Source organism: Ostrinia furnacalis, unplaced genomic scaffold (genome assembly GCF_004193835.3).
Source record: "Ostrinia furnacalis isolate ACB-3 unplaced genomic scaffold, ASM419383v2 OfSCF0995, whole genome shotgun sequence".
NCBI lineage: Eukaryota > Metazoa > Arthropoda > Insecta > Lepidoptera > Crambidae > Ostrinia > Ostrinia furnacalis.
Window position 1 is genome coordinate 115,136 of NW_021131234.1, and position 16,873 is coordinate 132,008.

General features: G+C 39.5%; 7 protein-coding genes and 1 pseudogene across 7 annotated transcripts; 1 reads left to right on the forward strand and 7 right to left on the reverse strand.

Annotated features, from left to right (window-relative positions):
• The first annotated feature begins 787 nt into the window (after positions 1–787).
• Positions 788–2,421, forward strand: LOC114350846 (3-oxoacyl-[acyl-carrier-protein] reductase FabG-like). The gene has a single exon (XM_028301789.1). It carries the CDS (start codon positions 922–924, stop codon positions 1,663–1,665), a length of 744 nt encoding a protein of 247 aa, XP_028157590.1. The 5' UTR covers positions 788–921; the 3' UTR covers positions 1,666–2,421.
• LOC114350847 (3-oxoacyl-[acyl-carrier-protein] reductase FabG-like) lies at positions 1,810–3,260 on the reverse strand. The gene has a single exon (XM_028301790.1). It carries the CDS (start codon positions 3,175–3,177, stop codon positions 2,434–2,436), a length of 744 nt encoding a protein of 247 aa, XP_028157591.1. The 5' UTR covers positions 3,178–3,260; the 3' UTR covers positions 1,810–2,433.
• Positions 3,261–4,090: 830 nt separating this feature from the next.
• On the reverse strand, positions 4,091–4,912 carry LOC114350845 (3-oxoacyl-[acyl-carrier-protein] reductase FabG-like). The gene has a single exon (XM_028301788.1). It carries the CDS (start codon positions 4,872–4,874, stop codon positions 4,125–4,127), a length of 750 nt encoding a protein of 249 aa, XP_028157589.1. The 5' UTR covers positions 4,875–4,912; the 3' UTR covers positions 4,091–4,124.
• A 2,733-nt stretch (positions 4,913–7,645) lies between these two features.
• On the reverse strand, positions 7,646–11,431 carry LOC114350840 (3-oxoacyl-[acyl-carrier-protein] reductase FabG-like). Its single transcript, XM_028301784.1, has 2 exons — positions 10,326–11,431; positions 7,646–7,833 (listed from the first exon to the last, which is right to left on the reverse strand). The coding sequence occupies exon 1, from the start codon at positions 11,124–11,126 to the stop codon at positions 10,383–10,385; it is 744 nt and encodes a 247-aa protein (XP_028157585.1). The 5' UTR covers positions 11,127–11,431; the 3' UTR covers positions 7,646–7,833; positions 10,326–10,382.
• LOC114350859 (3-oxoacyl-[acyl-carrier-protein] reductase FabG-like) lies at positions 7,831–8,683 on the reverse strand. The gene has a single exon (XM_028301805.1). The coding sequence runs from the start codon at positions 8,572–8,574 to the stop codon at positions 7,831–7,833; it is 744 nt and encodes a 247-aa protein (XP_028157606.1). The 5' UTR covers positions 8,575–8,683.
• A 1,059-nt stretch (positions 11,432–12,490) lies between the features above and the next one.
• LOC114350844 (3-oxoacyl-[acyl-carrier-protein] reductase FabG-like) lies at positions 12,491–13,392 on the reverse strand (annotated as a pseudogene).
• LOC114350843 (3-oxoacyl-[acyl-carrier-protein] reductase FabG-like) lies at positions 13,171–15,327 on the reverse strand. Its single transcript, XM_028301787.1, has one exon. The coding sequence runs from the start codon at positions 15,042–15,044 to the stop codon at positions 14,298–14,300; it is 747 nt and encodes a 248-aa protein (XP_028157588.1). The 5' UTR covers positions 15,045–15,327; the 3' UTR covers positions 13,171–14,297.
• Positions 15,245–16,128, reverse strand: LOC114350842 (3-oxoacyl-[acyl-carrier-protein] reductase FabG-like). Its single transcript, XM_028301786.1, has one exon. The coding sequence runs from the start codon at positions 16,078–16,080 to the stop codon at positions 15,331–15,333; it is 750 nt and encodes a 249-aa protein (XP_028157587.1). The 5' UTR covers positions 16,081–16,128; the 3' UTR covers positions 15,245–15,330.
• Positions 16,129–16,873: the final 745 nt, after the last annotated feature.

Genomic DNA, 16,873 nt, shown 5'->3' on the forward strand with positions numbered 1-16,873 from the left:
CTGGCGAACTCCCTACGAGACAAATTAACGTTTGGGAATCTTTGGACTGTATGAAATAAATAGTGAATGGTCATCACACACGTAAATAAATTATAAGGATGATTTGGAAATTATTAATATGACAAATATTTACTTACTCATCACCGCGGTCACTTTTTATCATGAATTCATGATACAAGTTCGATAACCCGCTGAAAACCAGCTTCGTGACTTGACTTGACTACGTGTGTCTTGTCACGATTTTTGAAAAGGCGCCCCTTTTCAGCATGCAACAATAAAATTAAAATTATTAACCATAAAGTGTCCAATGTCCATGAACGTGCATGAGTAGGCATAAAAACAAACAGTGCAACATCACTAAACTTTTCAAGTTAGGTATCTCAAGAAGTTCGCGTCAGGTTTCATTAAAGTGCCACCTTTACTGATAAACTGAAATCATCATTTATCATTTTAATTTTTTCATCAATTGAAGCTTATTTTTACTTACTTGACACTGGCTATACCTACCTAATATGCCTACCATATTTAATATGTGCAAAACCGCACGAAACGATAGGTAATATTGAAAAGAAAAAAGTTAAAAGAAATAAAGCAGCGGATTTTATAAATGTACGAGCAAACAACACTGAAATTGGTCGCTTATTATCATCAACTAATCTGATATCGAAACTATTGATGACATTAGATAACAAAATGCACAATCCTATTTCCCTAACAACAATATAACATTGTACATTACCGACCTTCATGATAGTAATAAAAAGAGTCAATAAATAAATAGCTTTATCTATCTCTATGAAAAATTATACCTTACAAACAGTAACCCTTATAGTCACGCCTTCTAAATTCATTTTTAACAATTTTTAATCAGTGTATAGTCGAACTCCGCGCAGGACGGTCGCGTTCGCGTCACGAATCACGATGAGTTTCGCAAACAAAGTTGTTATTGTGACGGGCGGCAGCTCCGGCATCGGAGCCGCCACCGCCGTCAGCTTTAGCAAGGAGCAAGCCAGCGTCGTCATCGTCGGCAGGAACGAGGCCAAGCTCACGGCCGTCGCCGACCAATGCCCCGGCTCGCTCGTTATCAAAGCCGACGTGTCAAACGAGGACGACGCCAAGCGCATCATCGAGAACACGCTAGAAAAGTTCGGCAAAATAGACATCCTAATCAACAACGCCGGGATCGCCAAATTCGGCGCCATCTTGGGCGGCAAAGTGATGGACACGTACGATGAGGTGATGAACACTAATTTGCGCGCAGCTGTTCTGTTGACGACACTGGCGGCGCCGCATTTAGTCGAGACGAAAGGGAACGTTGTAAATATATCGGCCATTGGCGGTACGTACGCGCCTACTCCGCCGTTCTTAGCTTATTGTATGTCTAAGGCGGGTTTGAATCATTTTACGAAAGGCGCTGCGTTGGAGCTGGCCTCGTCAGGTGTTCGGGTGAACGCTATCAGTCCTGGGCCGGTGAGGACTGACATCATCGCGAACGCAGGCTTCCCTATCTCCTGGGACCACTTCGCGGCGCAGACGGCGCTGGGCCGTGTGTCGGAGCCGGATGAGGTGGCCGAGCTGGTGCTGTACTTGGCCAGCGACAAGGCCAAGGGCATCACGGGAGCCAACTACGTCACTGATAACGGCATGATGTTGAGCAAAATGTGATCTAACATTTAATTTTGTTGAGTTTGTACCTATTTGTTTTACCTCATGTTGTAAATTGAGCATGATTGAGCACGGTGCAGTTGATTGTTATTATGCATACCTATTTGATTTGTTATAAATAAAAGATGTCAATTGATCTAGCATTTATTGTGTGCGAGTATGTTTTTGTCGTGCGTTTAATCTTATGATTTATTTATACATTGATGTGTCAACGTTTGAAAATAAAAAGCTTTCAGAGAATATTTAATTTTAATTTAATTAAGTACCTAACATCACTTTTAGATCCATTTTATTATCAGGTAAACAAATAAATATTTGTTGATCCATAACGAGTTTAGTTGATGGCATGCCGTTACATTTTGTCTGTCAATAACATAAAAAAAAACAATAATAAATACAAAAGTATGCAAACAAAAACTTCGTCGAGATGCAAACCGCTATGCAAATGCATCCTACAAATGCCTTTATCAGTTGACAAAGGTCAGTCTATTTATAAACACAAATTACGTAATCTGTCTTCTCAATCATTTAAATACTTGGTAGTCAAGTTTTGTGTATTACTTTATTTTATAGTATCAGAAAACAAGTATAAAATCAAAATAAACAAACTATTTACACGATTTTCACCCCATTACTTACATTCAAATACTCTTCAGCATCTATTGTGCCCTTTACCTACTCGTAACGGCATAAATCTAAATAAAGGAAGCTTGCAATTTTTCCACTTCGAGAAAATCGGCTGTTACCGAGAAGAATTAGCTTAAGAAACTATCCCAGTATTACACCGTTATCCGCCAGAAACACTGAACCTGTGATTGCCTTGGCCTTGTCACTGGCCATGAACAGGATCAGGTCGGCCACCTCGGCCGGCTGCGACACGCGGCCCAGAGGGGTATTCACCTCCTGCGTGTCCTCGCTCGACTCGAAGGTCATCAGCATATTCGTCTCCACCGGCCCAGGGCTCACAGCGTTCACCCTCACTCCAGACGCTGCCAACTCCTTCGCACTCCCTCTCGTGAAATGATCCAACCCAGCCTTGGACGTCGCGTACGCATTGACCATGGGCATTATATGAAATTGCCCAAGCACGCTTGACACATTCACAATATTCCCCTTTGTCTTAACTAGATACGGAGCAGCAAGCATAGTCATGTGGATCACGGCCCGCAAATTGATCGAGATGTTCTTGTCGTAACTTTTCAAGATTTTCCCGTTCAAAATTGTTCCATATTCCAAGACGCCAGCGTTGTTTATCAGCACATCTAGTTTGCCAAACTTTTTTATGGTTTCGCTGATGATTCTCCTGGCGTCGTCGTCGTTGGAGACATCTGCTCGGACCACGAGTGGCGCGCTGCCAACCGCGGCACATTTGGCGGCTATGTCCTTCAGCCTGGCTTCATTTCTTCCGACTATAACCAAGCTGGCTCCTTCCTTGGCGAACTGCACCGCCGTGGCTGCCCCGATGCCGGAGCTGGCCCCCGTCACGATCACCACATTGCTCTTGAAGCTCATAGTGCGCCTGTCACGTGCATACTGCAGCTCAGTTGCAGAAACATGTATTTATAATGTATTTAATGAGCTGTTCGCTGTATGCTATACATACACTACCTACACATTATTATTCACTATCATGTCCATTTAAGTTACATTTATCTCCTGTCCGTGACTTCGTCGCAGATAAAATAAAATACGAGTAATGAAATATCACATTTATGTTTATTTAATTTTTTTATTTATCTTTATAAAAGAAACATACAGCCTTATTTCAATACTCATGTAGCTTAAGTGTAAGTTAATCATAGCGTGTATTTATTATCATTTTAAATAATCTATAAGAATTTGAAAAATGTAAAATTTTTAGTAGGTAGGCTATCCTAAGCAGTGTAATCAAAATATTTATTCAGTACATAGGCCGTTTCCAGGCCGTGTATTACGAGTACACACGTTCCAAATAAATAATAATAAAATAATACGTTTATTTCAGACCATTGTGATCCATGCAGAGTTGAGTTAGTAACAATATTATACTGAAAATCTAGGTTAGTAGTAACTACCAACCAATAGATTCTGTTTCCAACTGAAGTTCCCATTAACAGATCGACTAAAGAGAATTATTATCCACACAGAATCTAAGTGTCTGTTTTTATTGGGTTAATTACATACATACAAACAATAGGTAAGGTACCTTTAGTAATACTCGTATTTAATGGCAGGTAATTACATTTATAATCGTGTTGATAATTATCTTAGTGCATGCGTTATTGCGTATACTTTAATTTATGGATTTACACAAATGGCATGCAACTACATTATGTCCAGTATAAGGAATAGGTAGGTATATTTTATGGTATGCGAATTAAAAAAGTTAGATTTATCATAACATTACATGCAATACTTAGTGTAAAATTAATTTATTATTATTTAATCCAAAAATATTTTCGCATGGTTATAATATTATTTTATTGTACCATCATTCCATTATCTGCCACAAACACAGACCCAGTGATTCCTTTCGCCTTGTCACTGGCCACATAAAGGATCAAGTCGGCGATTTCTTCCGCCTTCGACATCCTTCCCAGAGGCGTCCTTATTCCCTGCGTTTCCTTTTCGGACTCCGTTGTAAAGCTTGTCATCATATCAGTCTCCACAGGTCCCGGGCTGATCGCGTTGACTCTCACTCCTTTGGAGGCCAGCTCCAATGCGCTGCCCCTCGTGAAGTGGTCCACTGCAGCTTTGGACACAGAATACACATTCGAGGCCACAAATATATGCTTCTGGCCAGCGATGCTGGAAACGTTTACGATGTTCCCTTTGGTCTTAACGAGGTGCGGCGCAGCCAGCATCGTCATGTGGACCACAGCTCGCAAATTGATGGGGATAATCTTGTCGAAACTTTCTAGAACCTTCCCATCCAAGATACTCCCGTATTCGGCAACGCCAGCGTTGTTGACCAGCACATCTAGTTTCCCGAACTTTTTCAATGTCTCGCTGATGATTCTTCTGGCGTCATTGTCGTTGGACACGTCCGCTTTGACCAAGAAAGGGGCGTTACCGACTCCTGCACATTTCTTAGCCACGTCCTTGAGTTTAGCTTCATTTCTCCCGACTATGACGACGTTCGCTCCCTCTTTGCAGAACGATACAGCAGTAGTCGCTCCGATGCCACTGCTAGCCCCCGTCACAAGAACCACTTTGCTCGCGAAACTCATGCTGCGATGTCACTTGAATAATAAGCCGCAGACTTCAATGTNTACAAAGTTGGTTTATTTATAACCAGAAACACATCTAGGCAGCTTTGATATATTACGTAATGTGCATATGAATGCGCAGCGTAAGTTTGTATACAGAAACTTGACTTCAAACTCACCTTTACAACAATTCGCTACTCACTGTGTTAATGATTTGTTATATTTTTTACCCATCATGGTAGTGATGATATTCTCGTTCATTCTGACTAAGCGTGACCTAACTCAATTCCGCAGACAGCTAAATTAATGATAATTACATGTAACTGGATCTAATTCACTGTGTAAACAGTTGTATTTACTACTACGTCATCTAATACTTCACGATGTTTACTTACGATGTCTTCTGTTTAGTGCATAATAATGTTGTTCGTAATACATACCTGGTACTATGAATTAACTGGTTTAATGGAATTAATTAATACCTCTTCCTCATACCTAAGTACCCTTAGTGATTTGCATAATTCAAGAGTACTTACATTAAATAGAAGTTTCTCGCAAGATAGCGCCCTAACTTAAACCGTAAAACCGTAAGGTGCTATTCATCTCAATTATCATCTTAACCACCTAATTGAATCTCTTCAATTTTATTCAGTGAAAATATCAAATTTTTATCACTTTTAAGTTAGGCGGATTTTTAAACATCATTCCGTCACAAATTAATACTGTTTTATCTTACTGGCATAAATCTAATCAGCGATACCAAACGTACTCATTATTACTTAATTGAATACAGTCAGAAATAAATGAGCTACAAATATGAGTTTTACGTAAGTGGGCATCGTGACTAGGCAGTCAGTTCTGGCATTGGGGCCACTATCGCCATAAAATTGGCTCAAGCAGGAGCTAACGTTGTCATCGTAGGAAAAAACGAAGACAGACTCAAAAATGTCATTAAGGAGATTTGGTGACGTGTCCATTGAAGCCGATACTAGAAAAATCGTTGAAAAGGCCATTGAGAAGTTTGGGAAAATTGATGTGCTTGTCATGAATGACTTTCGTAGATGTAATGTAGTTAAAAGCAGATAAAAAAGTAATTTTTCTCCTGGGGTATTAGTACTAAATTATTACTGAAAGTTTTCCACCATGTAGGTATTTATCATTGAACATAGGCAATTGTATTCTATTATACCTACACCTAAGTTTTTTTTCTAGCTCAAATAATAAGCAATTGGAATATTATTTATAAAAATTCTTCATTACTACAAAAACTCTATTATTTAAGCTATCTAAAAAACCAAGTACCAACATTGTGGCGCCAAAAATGAGAGCAATACGAAGCTTCAAACTCTCAGAGAGCCAAAAACAGCCGTGCGGCTTGCAAAGGTTGTTCTCACCGTAAGGTTAGCGCTCCAACTTCTTAAGCTTATAAAAAGGCGAAGGAACGTCCATTTAAATCAAACTTGTAATAGTGGTTTCATGTGTTCCTTGACAATGGATTTGGCTTAGAAAAAAGTTATATGAAAACTTAAAATTCCTTTAAAATTGCGATTAATTGACTCACGAAATAGCGTACATATTATTTTTCGGGTGTCCCCTATTTCGTGACACTACCGATTCAAGGATATTATGGATAACATTTTGATGCTTGGTTTTTAAATAATTATTTATGATAATTTAAATGTAAGTTATGAAACAAATAATTCATTTATTTAAGTTTCTCATGACCTAAATTCGGTATATGTTTCGTTCACTAGAATTTATATGACACGAGTTTGAAGTTCACATATATGACCAATTTTAAGATAAATTAGCATAAGTAGTACCAGCATTTTGGTTTTATTTCGATTTGTTTTATTTATCTTTGTTTATTTGTATTGTATATGGGATAGATAATAGTTAATTGACACATTTTGACAATAATTTATGAATTTTACTTGGGGAATTTGGAATAATCAGTATCACGAAACAAGGAACCGTATTATTGTTACTTTTTTCCAAGTTCGTGATATATAAATGTATGGTGTGAGGTACTTTTATGACACATACCATTAAAGAAATCGTCATATTTTTTAGTTTTTAATACTAACCTACCTTAGAAATTAATTAATTACTTACTTTTTATTATGAGTCATTGGCGTATCTGAGGTTATTTTCAGGGGGGGGGGGCTATCCTCACTTGAAACAGCTCCAGGAGTGGGATTATGGGGAGAAGGAGGGGGGTTACAAATAACAAATCAAAATTTTATGGCTACGAAGGGGGGGGGGGTAAGTGTAAATGGTAAGGTAAAATGTTAAAGTCGTAAGAGCCTTATTATACCGAAGTAGGGGGCACTTACCTTATACGTATTTAAGAACATCCATGGCGCCCTCAAGTGTTAAGATGTGACAAAAATATTAAAAAGTTAACTGTATTAATTTTGCAGAAGGTGGTTCATCATACTATGAACTTATTTCATATCATTCATTCACGTATATGAATATTATAAAACGCCTGATGTATATGTATAGAACTATGGCCAACGAATTTATTGTGATAAGTATATTTTGTTACAGTTTTGTTAATCTCATCGGCGTAAGATTTACTGATGAAATTGAGTTGGAGTGTAGTTGTAAATGTTAAAAATTTTCACTCTACTTTTTATAAAAACGAAAAATTTGCCGATTACTAGGATAGCTTCTTTTTAACTACAATCTACTACTACAATACACTACTAGACTGCATCCCACTTAACATCAGGTGCGATTGTGGTCAAATACCTGCCTTGTTATGCATAAAATCATACAATGTTGAAGACAAGATAATACTGTTACAATTTATTATTGAACCATTAAATAATACATAGTACCTACCAGTCATGCTCAAATAACACAATAATGCGTCAGACAAACACAGTGAACACTACGGTGTTTATTTGAATAAGCAACTTAAAATTTTACAATATTCTTGACTCATTATTACGTATAGCACCGTACACTATTAAACCAAGCTTATACCATTATCGGCCACAAACTCAGACCCTGTGATTCCTTTCGCCTTGTCGCTGGCCACATAAAGAATCAAGTCAGCCATCTCATCCGCCTGGGATACCCGTCCCAAGGCCGTCTTCACCTCCTGCACTCCTGCGGTGGCTCCGAAATCTTCCAGCAGTGCCGTGTCCACCGGCCCAGGGCTCACCACGTTCATCCTCACCCCGTGCACAGCCAACTCCTTCGCACCCCCTCTAGTGAAGTGACTCAACCCGGCCTTGGAAGCCGCATACCCATTCACGAACGCACCGATATGGAACTGCCCAAGAATACTCGATATGTTCACGATGTTCCCCTTAGTTTTGACCAAGTGAGGCGCGGCCAGCATCGAAGTGTGGATCATAGCCCTCAAATTCACGGCAACGCACTTGTCGAAACTTTCCAAGATTTTTCCATCTAACAGTGTTCCGAATGTCATGACGCCTGCATTATTGACTAGTACGTCTAGTTTGCCGAACTTTTTTATGGTTTCGCTGATGATTCTTCTGGCATCGTCATCGTTAGAGACATCAGCTTTGACCACGAGCGGCGCACTGCCGACCGCGGTGCATTTTGATGCCACGTCCTTCAGCTTGGCTTCATTTCTTCCGACCACGACCACTCTGGCTCCTTCCTTGGCGAACTGCACCGCCGTGGCTGCCCCGATGCCGGCGCTGGCCCCTGTCACGATCACCACCTTGCTCTTGAAGCTCATGATATGTTTGTCACGTGTACACTGCGACTCAGTCGGAGGAACATCTTTTTATAATCTTACGTCTGTTATGAGTTGTTCGCTTAAAATGTTATGGACTACCTACACATTATTATTCAATATCATGTCGTACAAAGAGAAATCGGAAATACCTACTATATGTATGTTTACGCTTCAAACTAGTCACTTGGCATCGCCACCTTTTGGGTGTTGTATTAAGCCTATCATCGCAAAAAAGTCTTTATGTCAATAAGCTAAAGTTTGTATTTAAAAGGCAAGAATCTAACCTTGCCGTGCCGTGACACAGTTACGACAGAAGTCAAAGTCAAAATTACTATTTGCCACCGTACTATTTATGAACTTAGTCTATATCTATAAACATATTATAAATGCGAAAGTGACTCTGTCTGTCTGTCTGTCTGTCTTGCTTTCACGCCTATACCACTGAATTGATTTTGATGAAATTTGGTATAGAGATAGTTTGGGTCCCGGGAAAGGGCATAGTTTTTATCCCGGTTTTTAAAACAGATAAAGTTTTTATGTGACAGACACGCGGGCGAAGCCGCGGGCGGAAAGCTAGTTATTCATATAACTAATAACTCTGTTATTTATTGAGAAGAACTTAGAGTCGATGAATTGTGATCTTTCATACAGTTTTATTAATCTCATTTATTTGCTACGTATTGTCTGTAGTCTTTGACCAGTGCATGTTGCCAGTGATGACGGATCTGAGACGTGGTCGCATGCTTTGGTCCTCATAAGAAGGCTTAAGGTCACCCAAAGGGCAATGCTCGTAGAGCTGATGGCCTCTGGGGCAGAAATTTGACATGGCCGGATGATATAATGTGGGCAGGCCCCTGACTCTCCCTGACTAGGTGTACCGACGAACTGGTGAAGGCAGTGGCGGCGTATCATGGGTTGGCACCCGGGGCGATCACCCCCCACCCCCCCCCCCCTTCACAAGTCCTATGGCACCCCCTGGTACCCCCCAGGATTTTTGGGGTTACCTCCCGATTCGACGATTGAAAAACAATCGCACCCCCACCCGCCTCGTATCATGACATANGGCACCCCCTGGTACCCCCCAGGATTTTTGGGGTTACCTCCCGATTCGACGATTGAAAAACAATCGCACCCCCACCCGCCTCGTATCATGACATAGACCGCAGATTTGCCATGTAGATGTGCCAGTGAGTACTAATCTACGCGACTTGTGCACCCCCTGATGCTTGGCACCCGGGGCGGACCGCCCCCACCGCCCCCCCCTTACGCCGCTACTGGGTGAAGGTCGCGGGAAGTGTCTGGAAGCGCGCAACGTAGGGTCGGTCCTGGTGGAAATCCTTGGGGGAGGCCTTTGTCTAGCAGTGGACGTCATTTGCTAGTTGGCTGAAATGACTCCTACTTGTATTGTTTAATTAGGTAACAAGTAAAAGTTTTTGTTTATAATAAAATTTATGCAACATTTAAAAGTTGAGCACATAACATTTTTCTCAGTGAAATATTTATACCAAGTTATCCAATAGAAATAAAAAATACAGCCAACTTTTTAGAAATAATTATAATGTCGGGAACATAAATTAAAATTACACGATTTATTTGATTACCATGAATAATAAAAATTAAATTAATTAGTATTTTCAATTAATACAAGTATGCGTCGAAAAATTACTACGAACAATGTAATTTTTTTTTTATTATGAAATCAAGAGCTAATTTTTCAAGCATCGGATAACTTTTAAGAAGAAAGTTTCACATCAACATCACAGTATACATAAAAAGTTATCGATTAAAATAAAATATTGCATATTATATTAAACCAAGCTTATACCATTATCGGCCACAAACACGGACCCTGTGACTCCCTTCGCCTTGTCGCTGGCCACATACAGAATCAAGTCAGCCAGCTCATCCGCTTGGGACACCCGTCCCAAGGCCGTCTTCACCTCCTGCACGCCCGCGGTCGCTGCGAAGTCGTCCAGCATGGCAGTATCCACCGGCCCAGGGCTCACCACGTTCATCCTCGCCCCGTGCTCAGCCAACTCCTTTGCACCCCCTCTAGTGAAGTGACTCAACCCAGCCTTAGAAGCCGCATACCCATTCATGAACGCACCGATATGGAACTGCCCAAGAATACTCGATATGTTCACGATGTTCCCCTTAGTTTTGACCAAGTGAGGCGCGGCCAGCATCGACATGTGGATCATAGCCCGCAAATTCACGGCAACGCACTTGTCGAAACTTTCCAAGATTTTCCCGTCTAAAAGTGTACCATATGCGACGACGCCTGCATTATTGACTAGCACATCTAATTTGCCGAACTTGTTTATGGTTTCGCTGATGATTCTTCTGGCGTCGTCATCGTTGGAGACATCTGCTTTGACCACGAGCGGCGCGCTGCCGACTGCGGTGCATTTTGCGGCGACTTCTTGCAGCCTGGCTTCATTTCGCCCGACCACGACCACGCTGGCTCCTTCCTTAGCGAAGTGCACCGCTGTGGCTGCCCCGATGCCAGCGCTGGCCCCCGTCACGATCACCACTTTGTTCTGGAAGCTCATATCTCGATTGCCACTCGTGTACTGGGAGCCGAATGCAGTTACATCTATTTATAATCTTCTTATCGAGCCTAATTTAAAGTTATCTAATTTATTATGCATTGTTATCCTCGTTATGGTTTTAAATATAATCAATATGTTGACTGTGTTCTCTGTTTAACGAATACATCAATAATGGTTTTGTTAGCGCATAGCGAGACAGCCGGACTACTCGTATAATTTGTATTTTTGAGTACCTACTTATTTCTGGTCATTTACAACAATATTTTATCTCATTAATCGGTTATCGCATTATACTTTACTTAAAACCTAGTTGGTATAAAATACTTCATTTTTGTTTTCTGCTTTTAGTTGGTGTCTTGGTGTTAAAATACACGTTAAAATATAAAATAATATTTAACTACCAAAATATTGTGTATCCTGTAAATTGTAACCGATAAGTGTATGTTTTAGCAAAACAGGAAAAAACTATGCAATAATAATAAATATGGCTACACACTTAGTTTCCACAAAATTAATTACAAAAAAGTCATGAAATGAATACCTACTCGTACATCATGAAAGATAGAACCTGTAAGTTATACAGCTGGATAAAGGGTTGAACTCACGATAATCTTACGTAACGTTTTTATTTTCATCAGTGGTCGGGGCCTCTCCAAAACACAAAGTCTAACCTTGACATCTACTCGTACTTTGCGTGTCTACATTATGTCTCGTACTAATATAGCCTTGACTTCCTAAAGACATCATAAAGCTATGTCTGGACGTGACCGACATACTAAAGGCTGAATTTTCTTAGCACTTGGAAGTTCATAAATAAAAAATAGTTACCATGTTAAAATATTTATTATCATATAAATAAACGATCTATTCCACTTTGATCACCTGGCTTTGATGACCCAGGTGATCAAAGTCCACTTCCAGCGACAATTTAGTGTCCTTTGATCACCCACGGATATGATACTCTGGGTGATCAAAGTGGACTCCAGTTAAATTATTATTTTAGTGTCCTTTGATCACCTACATACAAATCACACTCTTCTTAAAAGTAGGTACTTAATGTACGGACAAACATTGTTTAGGTAAGTACCTAACGCTTTAAACTATTTCATGCTATAAAAAAATTGTCTATATTAAGAAAATGTTTGTACTTACAACAATTGGACATGACGTGTCTATTCAGAGGAGGTGTGATTTGTATGTAGGTGATCAAAGGACACTAAAATAATAATTTAACTGGAGTCCACTTTGATCACCCAGAGTATCATATTCGTGGGTGATCAAAGGACACTAAATTGTCGCTGAAAGTGGACTTTGATCACCTGGGTCATCAAAGCCAGGTGATCAAAGTGGAATAGACCAAATAAACGTACGACCGTCTCATTAAAACAGTCCCTATAAAAATATGAACACTTTCTTTTGATTCATAACTTTGCAATTAATTCATATTACCTTTATCGCGCAATTCACTTCTTTATCATCACTCCATTATCAGTTACAAATACAGATCCAGTAATGCCTTTTGATTTCTGAAGAAGCCAGCTCCAACGCACATCCTTTCGTGAAATGATCCAAGCCTGCTTTGGAGGTGCAGTACGCCATAAACGGTGGAGTGATATGGATCTGTGTGCCTACCATGAGTTTACGTTAGGTGTGCTCGCTAGCGACTGCGTAAAAAAATGACATTTAAATGTACGACATATTGTGCAGCGCCCCTAGCGGCTACTTTCAAGAAATAAAATCTTCATAGAATTTTTTGACGTATTCGCTAGCGAGCTCACCTAACGTAAACTCATGGTAGGCACACTGGCCCGCAACGCTGGAAACATTCACGACATTTCCTTTATTTAGTCTTCACAAGATGAGGAGCCGCTAGCATCGTGATGTGGACCACGGCTCGCAAGTTAATTGCTATTATTTTATCAAACGACTCTAAAACTTTGCCATTCAGAAGAGTTCCGTACTGCACTATGCCCGCATAACCGCATTGTTGACCAACACATCTAGTTTGCCGAATTTTTGTAGCGTGTCGTTGACGATTCTTCTAGCATCGTCATCGTCTGCCACGTCTGCTTTGATCACAAGAGGAGCATGACCAACGGCAGCACATTGTTTGGACACATTCTTCAGTTTACTTTCGTTCCTCCCGACTATAACCACATTTGCACCTTCCTTAGAAAACAATATCGCAGTGGCCGCTCCGATTCCTGAGCTAGCCCCTGTCACAAGTACCACTTTATTCTTGAAACTCATTATAACAATTTATTCTGAGTAACTAAAGTTTTGTTCAAGCTGAATTGGTATTTATATTCCTTCAAGTGTTTATAGATATCGATGTGACTGCATGATGTTGTTAATTTGATGAGTTATATTGATGATTTGCATAACTATACTACTATATTTAGCACTATGGTGTCCACTACTTCCTATTCCATAAGTACCTCTACTTGCTCATTGATTTGTTTGTTCATAATCGACTTCTCATCTTCCTATACTTTTGGGAATGATTTCGAAGTAAATGTTTAAAAGCAAAGCTTTCTTGTTGATGAAGGAACTCTAAAAATGTCATCCCAAATACTACAAAATTAATGTTGCAATGAATTCAAATCTTCTTCACTCTACTATGTTACTACTACTACTGTGTACTACTTATTTACGAGTGCAACCTAAATTTAGACTTTGTAACCAGTTGTAAGCGGAAAAGACACTTGTATCTAAAATACATTAGGTCACAAAATGTCAAACAATACGGAATATTTACATTTTCAAACTAAAACTTATTTAGGTACATAATACGTGAGTATATGTATGTATATTTAGTACTCAAACAGTCACTACTCAAACAGTAACAGCAATATTATGTTGAGTGGATTTTATTATGTAGAAATACTGTAGGCGTAAGCCTTAGCTAGCTTTAAAACAAGTTTTAATTATGATCCCATTGAAACTAACGAACATATTTAAAATGAAACAAATTGGTTATCAAATTAATAACACAATTATATAAACTCCATATCAATTAATATATCGTTTAAGTATAATTCTTCGAAAATATTGTTCAGTAAAGTTATAAATAAATCAGACTTTCGTTAACATGTTCGTGTAGTTTACGCAATTTCGAGGTAGGAGAAATTAATTACAAGAATAATGCGCATAACGTTTATTAAAATAAAATTAATTCAAGACCAGGCCATTATCAACAACGAATACAGAACCTGTCACACCCACAGCCTTGTCACTGGCCAGAAACAGAACCAAATCTGCCACTTCTTCAGAACTAGACACCCTATTAAGAGGGATCTTATAGTTACCCTGGATATTGAACGGCGGTAATCCAGCATTTTCCCTTATATCGGTGGTTACAGGTCCTGGACTAATCACGTTCACTCTGACTCCGTGTGGTGCCAGTTCCAGCGCCGCTCCTTTGGAAAAGTGATCCAAAGCTGCTTTACTAGTGCCATACGCCGACAGGCCCACAGTCACTTTGGTCGCAGCGACACTCGAAATATTGACAATGTTACCTTTACTAGCCATCAAGTGAGCTGCAGTTAGAGTGGTCAGGTGAATCACAGGTCGCAGGTTCGTATTCACAATCTCGTCGTACGAGTCCAACATTGAGCCCCCCGTGATCGTTGCAAGACGAAGTATACCAGCGTTGTTCACGAGCACATCGATTTTGCCGTACTTCTTTATTGTTTCATCAACGATTCTTCTTGCTTCAGCTTCGACCGATATGTCTCCTTTTACCACATGGTGTCTATTTCCGTAGCTGTTGCATTTTTCGGAGACGTTCTTGAGTTTTTCCTCGTTTCTTCCCACGATGACGACACTGGCTCCCTCTTGAGCCAACTTGATGGCGGTGGCAGCTCCAATGCCAGAGCTGGCACCAGTTACGATTACCACTTTATCGGCGAAACTCATGTTTCAGCAGTTTTGTGCAGACTGTCGGCTAAATGATAGTGATTTTTATGCTATCAAATCAATCAGTTGATAAGAAATACGAGACTGTGATAACGCCGAAAAAGACAAATAAAAAATAACCAATATTTCAATATTAGGTATGTTTAAAAACGCGATTGGAAACAATATTTATCTCCAAGAAGATAATTTGAAAAAGAAAGAAAGAAAGAAAAAATATTTATTTGGTACTAAATGCTGCATGTAAAGTATTCAATATTATTACTACATATTGTTGTAATATAACATATTATTGTAATAACATGCCGTTATCTAGAACATAGTTAGAGCCGGTGATACCTACAGCTTTATCACTGGCAACAAACATAACCAAATCTGCTACTTCTTCTGATTTTGATATCCTGCTCAAAGGTATCTTGAAGTCTTTCACATTAAACTGCTCCACGGATAACCCTGCGTTTTCAATAATATCAGTGGCCACCGGGCCTGGACTGATCACGTTCACCCTGACTCCATGCTGGGCTAGTTCCAAAGCGGCTCCTCTTGAGAAGTGGTCCAACGCAGCCTTCGAGGTGCCGTAAGCAGTCATGCCTTTACCCACCTTGGTTCCAGCGACACTTGAAATGTTGACGATGTTTCCACCGCTAGCAATCAAGTGGGCTGCTGTAAGAGTGGTTAGATGGATCACAGCTCGTAGATTGGTATTTATGATCTCGTCAAATGAGTCCAACATGTTGCCTCCTGTGATTGCTGTCAGTCTAAGTATACCAGCGTTGTTGACGAGCACGTCGATTTTCCCAAACTTCTTGATGGTTTCATCGACGATTCTTCTTGCGTCAGCCTCGACGGACACATCAGCTTTAACGACGTGGTGTTTGTTGCCGAAACTGTTGCATTTGTCGGAGACATTCTTGAGTTTGTCCTCGTTTCTTCCCACGATGACGACGCTGGCCCCCGCTTCAGCGAACTTGATGGCGGTGGCAGCGCCAATGCCAGAACTGGCGCCAGTCACAATTATCACTTTCCCGGTGAAACTCATGCTTCGTTCGGCTGTGTTAAACGTTATGAGTTATGAGTCAGTAAAATGGGTAAGTATGTACGGTATCAATAAAATAAATTGATAAGGATTGCACAGCACACGTAGGATAACAAAGACAACAATTAATTAACATTACTTTGCAACTAAATATACTCGTCACTTTATTCAATCAAAACAACATGATGAGACAGAAAACCTAATCGGTGTTAATTTAATACCCAGACAGCGTCATGGTTACCTATGCAAAATACCAAACATAATATTAAAGCATTTTAGGTTTAAAGATAAAATATGTTTAAGTTAAACAAAAAATAGCGCAACAAAATATTTTATTTAAACAGGCAACCTAACTGCAATAAAACCAAGCTTAAAAATATAACACAGTTTGCATTTGATTGTATTAGTATTACCTATACAGATGTTATCCTATTGTTAATTTCTGGACAATGTATTTATTCACATTTTTTTATTTCCCACGTAACGGACTATTGTTTCTTATGTGGAAACTATGTTCTTTAAACTTAACCTCTCGAAATATTTACAAAAAAAATACCACAGTTTGTTTTAAATTTTGAAACTTAATTAAATTATGTATAAGAAAATTAAATGTACTCTAGCAAAAAATATATACAATAAATAAGCGTCCCTAGCCCTGACTTAAAAAGTACAAAGAGAAAAGAAAAGTAAGAACAAATGGAATGATCAACATAAACTGCGTTGAGTTTGTACCATACCAATGGTGTTCCATAATGAGGTTTACAAGAGGGAAACCTTTATCTAATTGGGACATGTA